The sequence below is a fragment of the Zootoca vivipara genome, chromosome 2, assembly GCF_963506605.1.
Source record: "Zootoca vivipara chromosome 2, rZooViv1.1, whole genome shotgun sequence".
NCBI classification, from domain to species: Eukaryota; Metazoa; Chordata; class Lepidosauria; order Squamata; family Lacertidae; genus Zootoca; species Zootoca vivipara.
Genome location: NC_083277.1, coordinates 7062693 through 7072241, shown reverse-complemented (window position 1 = coordinate 7072241; position 9549 = coordinate 7062693). Strand labels below are relative to the sequence as shown.

General features: G+C 46.8%; 2 protein-coding genes across 2 annotated transcripts; one reads left to right on the top strand and one right to left on the bottom strand.

Annotated features, from left to right (window-relative positions):
* Window positions 1–2087: 2087 nt before the first annotated feature.
* LOC132591365 (zinc finger protein 572-like) lies at window positions 2088–4360 on the bottom strand. The gene has a single exon (XM_060269796.1). It carries the CDS (start codon window positions 4284–4286, stop codon window positions 3273–3275), a length of 1014 nt encoding a protein of 337 aa, XP_060125779.1. The 5' UTR covers window positions 4287–4360; the 3' UTR covers window positions 2088–3272.
* A 718-nt stretch (window positions 4361–5078) lies between these two features.
* Window positions 5079–8963, top strand: LOC118081230 (zinc finger protein 239-like). The gene is made up of 2 exons (XM_060269773.1): window positions 5079–5828; window positions 6599–8963. The coding sequence occupies exons 1-2, from the start codon at window positions 5663–5665 to the stop codon at window positions 7537–7539; spliced, it is 1107 nt and encodes a 368-aa protein (XP_060125756.1). The 5' UTR covers window positions 5079–5662; the 3' UTR covers window positions 7540–8963.
* The last annotated feature ends 586 nt before the right edge of the window (window positions 8964–9549 follow it).

Sequence of the window (9549 nt, the reverse complement as noted above, 5' to 3'; positions counted from 1 at the left end):
TGCAACATTGTCAAGAACTCATGAATGAGACAAAGTTATGAATGAAACCCTCTTCTCCTGTCCGCTGCGTCCTAGCCAATCAGACAATTGCAATCACTCTGCAGAGCCTGGCTCAGCTAGCTCTGCACGCTTGAGTGAACCACTGACAAGGCGATGACAGGAGAACAATCACTGACAGTTCTTCGAACCTTCCGAAGCTGGTAATCTAATTAGAACTCGCAACATTGTATCCAAGCGACTCAGGCAAAGAACGAGACAGTGAGTCCAGATAGGGGAACTCAGAAATCTTTATTAAATCATATAAAATCAATGCAACCATGGATTTTAGTAGAACCAACGTTATTTTGACACAGGCATCGAGGCCTCTCAAAGGCCCCAGGTCTCGACATAATCCCCGAAGCGTGGAGTCACGTACACAGGAAACTGCCCCCTCCACCTTGTACACAGACCCATCGGAAATAATCTTTGAATATCTTTCCTCCCTGGGTCTCACCCATGCCGGGGGCTCAACACACCTGGGCTCCATTGTCACCTTCTGTCTGGGCATGTCTGGAGCCTCTCCCAATACTCATCTTTGCGGAGATTTCAATGCCTGAACCATCAAGTGACCCATCAGGAGGTCGTCTATCAACCCCTTGGCATAAACCCTTGTTTACCCATATGGAAATGTGTCCTGTACCCTCCTCTTTCGTGACGTTTCTGTGATGTATCAATGATGTATGTATGACACTTCCTGCAATGTTTTCTGGGACGTTTGGGAAATCTTTAAAGGTTGCTGTAAGCTTTTGTTCGGGGTTCATTCTCTGCATTGAACCTGCTGCGCAGCAATAAACCTTGGTGTTTTTGCTTCAACCTCTGGCTGGCCTCCTTCCTTTGCTGTCCGCAATCACCGCAGGCCCTCGCCTGACGTGCTGGGTGTCCGGCTGCTTTGCACCCAGATTTTGCCCTAACACCTATCTAACAAGACTAGTGGTTGGGGAAGATGTAGTCCAAAACATCTGGAGGGCCGAAGTTTGGGGATGCCTGATCTAGTCCAACCCCCTGCAATGCAGGAAACTTATCCCCAACATGCAGCTCAAACCCATGACTCTGAGATTAAGTCTCATGCTCTACCAACTGAGATATCCCAGGTGATAAGGCATAGCTTTGGAGTGTACGGAACAAGTCCTCCCTGGTATCGTTTCCATAATAAGTCATCTCCAGAGCTACCCTAACAGCCAGTCCTAAAGGTGCGCCTCTTTACTCTGTCCCCCCTGGTACCTGAGAGGCGTGTTTGCAGGGCCTACACTATTCCTGGGATTGCAATCTGTTTTTGTTTTTTTCTAAAAATTATTTATTAAATTTATATATTGTCCTTCATCAGAGGATCACAGGTTTACAGTATAAAAACACAAAAATACATAACGTAATAACAAACAAAACAATAACCCCACCCCGAAACCCCACCCCCACAGTTTAAAAGATTAGTTAATTAACCAAAGGCCTGGGAAAAGAGGATTTTTGAATTTTAAATTGTTGTAACCCACACTGTGACCTGCTGGCAAAGGGTAGTAATAAATTTAATGCTTTATTAAATTTAAATTAAATTTGATGGTGATAATGATAATAATACCGAGTTAGACTGTTGGCCCACCTAGATCAGTATTGTCAGCACAGATTGGCAGCAGCTCTCCAAGGGTTTCAGGCAGGGGATCTTTCAGGAAAGCTTGGTGCCCTCCAGGCAGTTATCAGACTTTGACTACCATCAGCACAGGCCAGTTAGGGATGGGATTTGTAGTCCAGCAACAACCAAGCCTCACCCCTGGTCTCAAGCATCACTAATCCATTTCTTACTCACCAAAGATTTTTCCCCTTCCCCAACTTTCTATTATTCTGTGATACCTCTGCAAGAATCCAAAGATTTCCCAGAACTGCTGCTCAATTAAAGAAAACTGAATGCATCAACCTCATTTGTTTCAATGATCAAACAAAAACTGCTTGAATGTCACACAGATTAAACAATCATGGGTAATAAAACAGTCTTCAAAAAATTTTAAATGAAGGGAAGTGTACTTTATCCCGCCCGCCCCCCCCCCAGCCTGGCTTCCTTAGAATTATCGTAGGGGTTCTCCCCATTGGTGCAAATAGAGAGATTTTCACAGCACAACCCCACACCTGCCAACTCTGAAAGTACAAGTCTCATGAGGTCCCACTGGGCTCACTTCCAAGCTCAGCTTGGGATCGAACCTTCACCAGAAGTCTCCAGCTCCCTGATCCCTTTGATTGGAGGTGGCTTGCCGTACCAAAATGAGCAACACCTTCTCCCTAGAAGCGTACAATAACTTTCTCGTGGGACGGGCTAACAAATCTTTTCTTCCTTTCTGTCAGGGCCTGCGTTCCCTTGGGAGCCACATCCCAGCAGAAGGTGGGGGCGGAGTCAGCAGTGGGTGGGGCCAAAGCCCAAAGTGGGCGGGACCAGAGCAAAAAATGGGTGGGACACCTGTCTCCGTAGGTGCCTCTCTCTCAATCGTCTCCTTTACGCCCTTTCTCTCTCCCTCAGCTACCCCCTTTTCTCTCAGCCACCCCATTTTCTCTCTGTGCCACCCCCTTCTCTCTCTCCATCACCCTCTTTTCTTTCATCCCCCCACCTGCATGAACTGAGGTTAAAAACCGAATGAAATCAGAGAGAGAGAGCCACATGTGGTCAGCCCTGCTGTAGGGGGGAAACTTGGAATACAGTCATACCTTGGAAGTCGAACGGAATCCGTTCCGGAAGTCCGTTCGACTTCCGAAACTTTCGGAAACCAAAGTGCAGCTTCTGATTGGCTTCAGGAAGCTCCTGAAGCCAATCAGAAGCCACAGAAGCCCCGTCAGACGTTTGGCTTCCAAAGAACATTAGCAAACCGGAACACTCACTTCTGGGTTTGCAGCGTTTGGGAGCCAAAACTTTCGTGTACCAAGGCGTTCAGCTTCCAAAGTACAACAGTACACCTTTCTGAGAGAGGTGGTGTCTCTGGATAGTTTGATTTAAAGTCCTATGGGGGGCGGTGCTCTCTTATTTTCTTGCACATTAGGTTCTTGAGGTGCTTTGCCTCTGTTCATTCCAGGGAGCATTCCAATTAACCAGCAAACTCCTACGAGTAACCGAGGCAAGGTTTCTCCTTTGAGCGACAGCAACCAGCCGAAGACCCCCGCAACGACAAGCAGGCCAGCATCAGTTCACACGGCTTCCTCTGTGTGGGTTTTTCTCGCGGCTCGCAAGATGCAAGTTCAAAACAAAGCTCTCCCCGCAGTCAAGAGCACTCGTGGGGCTTCTCCCCGACGTGGACCCTGCCATGCATGAGGAGGAGTCTCTTGCAGCTGAAGCATTTCCCGCAGGCCGCACATTTGTGGGGCTTCTCACCCGTGTGGGTCCGCCGGTGCGACGTGAGGCCCGCGCTCCAGCCAAAGGTCTTCCCACACTCGAAGCACCGGTACGGCTTCTCCCCCGTGTGGATCCTGCGGTGCGAGGAGAGCTCGGCGCTCCGGCGGAAGCTCTTCCCGCAGTCGGGGCACTTGTGGGGCTTGTCCCGCTGGTGGATCCTCGCGTGCTGGATGAGGTAGGAGGCGCAGCTGAAGCGCTTGGCGCAGACGGAGCATTTGTGGAGCTTCTCCCCCATGTGGCTCCTCTTGTGCTGTGTCAGCTGGGCATTGCGCCCGAAGCTCTTCCCGCAGGCGAGGCACTGGAAGGGCTTCTCCTTGGTGTGGATCCTCTCATGGAAGATCAGGTGAGACCTCTGGCGGAAGGTCTTGGGGCAGGAGGCGCACTCGTAGGGCCTCTCGCCCGTGTGGGTCCGCCTGTGAAGGATGAGGTTGGAGCTGCAGGCGAAGTGCTTCCCGCATGCGGCGCACTTGTAGGGCCGGTCGCCCGTGTGCATGCGCCGGTGGCGGAGCAGGTACGAGTTGCAGCTGAAGCTCTTGCCGCAGGCGGAGCAGGCATATGGCTTCTCACCCGTGTGGATCCTCTCGTGGACAACCAGGTACGAGTTGCAGCTGAAACTCTTGCCGCAGGCGGCGCAGCTGAAGGGCTTCTCCCCCGTGTGGATCCTCTCGTGGCGGATCAGGTGAGACTTATCCCGGAAGGTCTTGGGGCAGGAAGAGCACTGGTGGGGCTTCTTCTTCCCCGCGTGCATCTGCTGGTGCCGGGTCAGGTTGTCCTTGCGGCTGAGGCCCTTCCCGCACTCACCGCACTGGTAGGGAGCTTTCTGAGCTTGTGCTCTTTCGTGCCCCGAGAGAGAGGGGTCGTTTCCTGAGCACCTGGGAGGCATCGGGTACTGTTCCCCTCGCTCCAGGCTCCCCGGCCGGCCGTGCTTCCCTTCGAACGCTCTCGCCTGCCTGCCGTCTAACAGAATGTGGGGGAAAAGAAGGAAAGGAAAGAGGCATGTATGAGGACAGCAAGAGCCAACCATCTAGAGTTCATTTGTGATTCCCAGCAGCTGGTATTACTAGTATTTTTGCTTATTAATTACAGTAATTTGCTTGTTAATTAATTAATTAATTTTGCTTATTAATTTAATTTATTAGTTGCTTTATTATATATATAGAGAGAGAAAAAACTTTTTTCTGGGGGTATGCAGCAGTACACATACCCCTTAAACATTCTGTGAATCTTTATTTTAGAAAAAAAGCTCTGTGTGTGTGTGTGTGTGTGTATAAAATTACAGTTTAGAAAACCTTAGAATATCAGTTACTTCCCTTCTTCTCTTTCCATGTTTCATTTTGCACAACATAAATCCCTGCATATTTTATATAAACTGTACCATTCAGTATTCCATTGTTGTTGTTGTTGTTGTTTAGTCGTTTAGTCGTGTCCGACTCTTCGTGACCCCATGGACCATAGCACGCCAGGCACTCCTGTCTTCCACTGCCTCCCGCAGTTTGGTCAAACTCATGTTTGTAGCTTCGAGAACACTGTCCAACCATCTTGTCCTCTGTCGCCCCCTTCTCCTAGTGCCCTCAATCTTTCCCAACATTAGGGTCTTTTCCAAGGATTCTTCTCTTCTCATGGGAGGACATTATTTTGTGTTGACATCTATATATGGGCCTATGGCCACAATAAAGTATTGATTGATTTTGATTGATTGATTGGCCAAGTATCAACCATACTTGGAATTTTGCTTTGACTACATTGCAATGTAAAGAAAAAACGTACCTCATACAAACACTATTCCCCTCACAATACAACAGCACAGCGAAAAGACCCATTACCACCAACTGGCCTCCCTTCCGCCCACAACTACAGATTCAACAATTTGATGGCAGAAGGAAAAAAGCTATTCCTGTGCCTAGACATTTTTGTAAATAGAGTCCTATACCGACATCCAGATGGGAGTAAATCAAACAGGTGATGACCAGGATGCGAAGGGTCTCACAGCAATTCTCTCTGCTCTCTTCCTGACTCGAGCGGCATAAAGTGTCTCTGTTGGAGGCAAACTAACACCAATTACCCTCTCTGCAGTTCTTACTGCTCGTTGGAGCCTCTTCTTATCCAGCTTAGAAGCTGTACCATACCAGACAGTGATGGAATTACAGAGAACAGTTTCAATAGTACTTCTATAAAATTGGACCAGCGATTCTTGGGGCAGATTAAATTAAAACTAGATCTTAAGATGACCCTGAGGCTGCTTAGCCAGGGGGCAGGACTATGTGCGTTAACCGCAAGAGGTTTTATTTTATATTTGCATTCCAGGTGTCCTTTGAGGAGGTGGCTGTGCATTTCACTGAGGAGGAGTGGGCCCTGCTGGATCTGGGACAAAGAGCCCTGCACAGGGAAGTCATGGCGGAGAATGGCGGGATCGTGGCCTCTCTGGGTAAGGCTGCCTTTCCTGTGTGGCTCATCACGTCAGCTTGTCAGAGAGCAAACAAAATAGGCGTCCCCATGTTAATCCCTTATAAGGGCTAGATGGGGAGGGAGGGTGGGAATCCAGTTCATTGCAAAGACATGTTCTGCACATGAGCATCAGAAAGCTCCCTGAGTGCATCTTAGGGATGGAATTATCTGCTGACTTTTCACTTTCATTCCACTTTCAATTTGCATAACGCCTTTCTATGGTAATATGTACCGTATTTTTTGTTCCATAAGACACACTTTTTTCCTCCTGAAAAGTAAGAGGAGATTTCTGTGCGTCTTATGGAACGAATGCATGGTCCCTGGAGCCGAATTATTAATATAATAATAATAATAATAATAATAATAATAATAATAGACCAATCTGATCTTGGGCAGGAATTCCCTTTGTGGAAGTCAGTATGTAGGCTCACGCCAAAATTCCCAGTTAGAATCATAGAATTGTAAATTTGGAAGGAACCCTGAGGATCATCTAGTCCAACCCCCTGTAATGCAGGAATCCTTTGCCCAACGTGGGGCTCGAACCCATGACTCTGAAATTAAGAGTCTCCTGCTCTTCTGAGGGTGTAGCAATGTGTTACAGAACAAAGTCCAAAGATTCTTTGAGAGCTTTCCATTAGGACTTACCCTCTATAGGAAAAAATGTACCGATGCAGGGAAGAAACCTATATAACTGCTTTGGATGTGGAAAGAGCTTTCATGTGAAAATAACACTTTGTTCTCATCTAACAGCCCACACCTGGGAGAAACCATATAAATGCCTGGAGTGCGGAAAAACCTTCAACCACCACAGAAATCTCACTACCCATCATCGAATGCACACAGGGGAGAAACCCTACAAATGCTTAGAGTGTGGGAAAGGCTTTTGTGACAAGAGAACCTTAACAGATCATCAAAGAAACCACACGGGGGAGAAACCCTATACCTGCTTGGAGTGCGGGAAAAGATTTAACTGGAAGAGGAGTTTCACTATCCATCAGAGAAATCACGCGGGCGGGAAACCCTACACATGCCCAGATTGTGGAAAAACCTTCACATGGAAGAAAAGCCTCACTATACATCAGAGATCTCACACGGGGGAGAAGCCCTATAAATGCCTGCAGTGCGGGAAAAGCTTCACACAGAAGGGGCACTTTACTGCACATCAGAGATCTCACACTGGGGAGAAACCCTGTAAATGCCTGCAGTGCGGGAAAAGCTTCACGCAGACAGCACACCTCACCACACATCAGAGATCCCACACGGGGATAAAGCCATATACCTGTCCGGAGTGCGGGAAAAGCTTCAGTGCGAAGGCAACTCTCCGTTCCCATCAAAGATCCCACACGGGAGAGAAGCCCTATAAGTGCCCAGAGTGCAGGAAAAGCTTCAGCGTCCTCTCGAACCTTCGAAGGCACGAAAGGATGCATTGCGGGGAGGAGCCATACAAATGTTTCGAGTGCGGGAAAAGCTTCGGCGACGGGGCGAGTCTGGCTGACCATCGGGGACGTCACACGGGGGAGAAACCGTATCCGTGCCCAGAGTGCGGGAAAAGCTTCACGCAGAAGAAAAGTCTCGCTGTGCATCAAATGGGTCACACAGGAGAAAAGCCATACAAATGCCTGCAATGTGAGAAAAGCTACAATTACAGGAAAAACCTCACTGACCACCAGCGACGTCATACGGGAGAATAACAGGAACACATGGAGCTCATGGGGGAAATTTTGTAGTCCAAAGGCAAGCCTCACTGCACATCAGAGAACCCACACAGTGTGGCTTAGGAGTCAACTCCTAGGGGCTGAGGTCCCTTTGCCCCCTATTAAAATATTTGAGGAGGCTGCCCCCCCCCAGTTGATGGACATTACCATTCAAATATGTCTTGTAATCAATTATGTGGGGCAGAGCTTACCTGGGCCCCCTGAAGATTTTATTTGAGTTGGCAACCCTGCAGTGTGGAAACCTTCAAAGGCCAAAAGCGTAGAATGAATTTCAGGCCTCCCCAAAATCCTTGGCTCGGTTTCTGAATGGCTGACTGTGGATGTACTGAATCTTAGTCCAGATATCTAGAATGTTGAAGTGTGTGTTTTCATGGTTTTTTTTAGTTTATCACTAATTTTAATTATTTTAACATTTGTTTCAAAGGGGTTTTTTTAAACCGCTTTTCTCAATACAGTCGTAGCTCGGAAGTCGAATGGAATCTGTTCCAGATGTCCGTTCCACTTCCAAAACATTTGGGAACTAAGGCATGGCTTCTGATTGGCTGCAGGAAGCTCCTGAAGCCAATCGGAAGCCATGGAAGTCCTGTCAGATGTTCAGGTTTCAAAGAACGTTCACAAACCGGAACAATAACTTCCAGGTTTGTGGCGATCGGGAGCCAAAACATTCGTCTCGCAAGGTGTTCGGGATCCAAGGTATGACTGTAATGGTATAGCTTCATTCTTTTCTCTCTCTATATATTTTTATTAAATTTTCTGTTTTACAAATTAAAATACTCATTTAAACATCCTTAAAGTATCAATGACTTCCCTTCCTCTCTTTCCATGGTTCATTTTGCCTATCATAAATCCCTGCATATTTTACATAAACTAAACCATTCAGTATTCCATTATTACATCCATCAAAACTTATTTACTCTGTTGAATTTATCTTAATGCTGCTTAATGTTTTCAAGTATACGCAATTCCCTCCCAAAAAAATATTCAATAAACATTTTCCAATCTTCTCTAAACGTATGTTCTTCTTGTTCTCTTATTCTATATGTTAAGTCTGCAAGATGCACATATTCTTTCAGCTTAAGTTGCCACTCTTCTTTGGCTGGGACCTCGCTTGTTTTCCATTTTTCGGCTAACAAAACACGGGTCGCAGTAGTAGCATACATCAGTGCTCTCCAACCTTTTTATCGCCGCGGACCAGTCAACGTTTGATCATTTTACTGCGGCCCGCTGAGGGGGGGACGTTGATTGTTTCACGGCCCGCTGAGGGGGGGACGTTGATTGTTTCTATTTTATTTAGATTGTTTTGATTTAATAATTTTAATTTAATTGTATTTAATGACCCGGTACCGGTCCATGGCCCAGGGGTTGAGGACCACTGGATACATGAACAACCTTTTTTGACACCTGGGAATTTCCATCTGAAATTCCTTCATTTGTTTACGGTCCAGCGGTGTATAAATTTCTGAAGCAAAAAGTAAACTTGCTGAAACTGAACTAGTCCTTTCTGTGAACCCCCATGCCAGCATTCTTGATTGTAAATGTTTTAGGGCAGAGACCCTCTCTCTCTCTCTCTCTCTCTCTCTTTTAAACTGTCGCAGATGACATCACTCCCCGGGGCCAACAGAGAGAGGGGTGTCGTTATGTCATCCACTTCTCCTGGGAAACGGGGGGGGGGGGCTGACTGAGCCACAGCAACGCATGGCCGGGTACAGCTAGTTATTTTAAAAAAATTATCGGATCCTATATATGGAACTCCCTGCCTATTGAGATCAGACAGGCCCTGTCACTGCACTCTCTTTACGGGGCCTGCTATAAACATTATCTGCTCAGATATGTAGAATGTTGGCATGTGTTTTTAAATCCTTTTTTAGTTTAACACTAATTTTATTTTATTTTTTTTAGAAAAGTAAACGCTTGTTTTTTACTGATAATTTTAATTTATTATTATTATTATTATTATTATTAAGCAAGCAAGCAAGCATTATATAA

What these genes read in the sequence shown, in the direction of transcription:
- LOC118081230 (XM_060269773.1), top strand. Translation starts at nt 5,663, where the DNA reads ATGTGCGTTAACCGCAAGAGGTTTTATTTTATATTTGCATTCCAGGTG. An exon ending in CGGGATCGTGGCCTCTCTGG is followed by an intron (nt 5,829 to 6,598) that starts GTAAGGCTGCCT and finishes CTCATCTAACAG; the next exon opens with CCCACACCTGGGAGAAACCA.
- LOC132591365 (XM_060269796.1), bottom strand. Translation starts at nt 4,286, where the DNA reads ATGCCTCCCAGGTGCTCAGGAAACGACCCCTCTCTCTCGGGGCACGAA.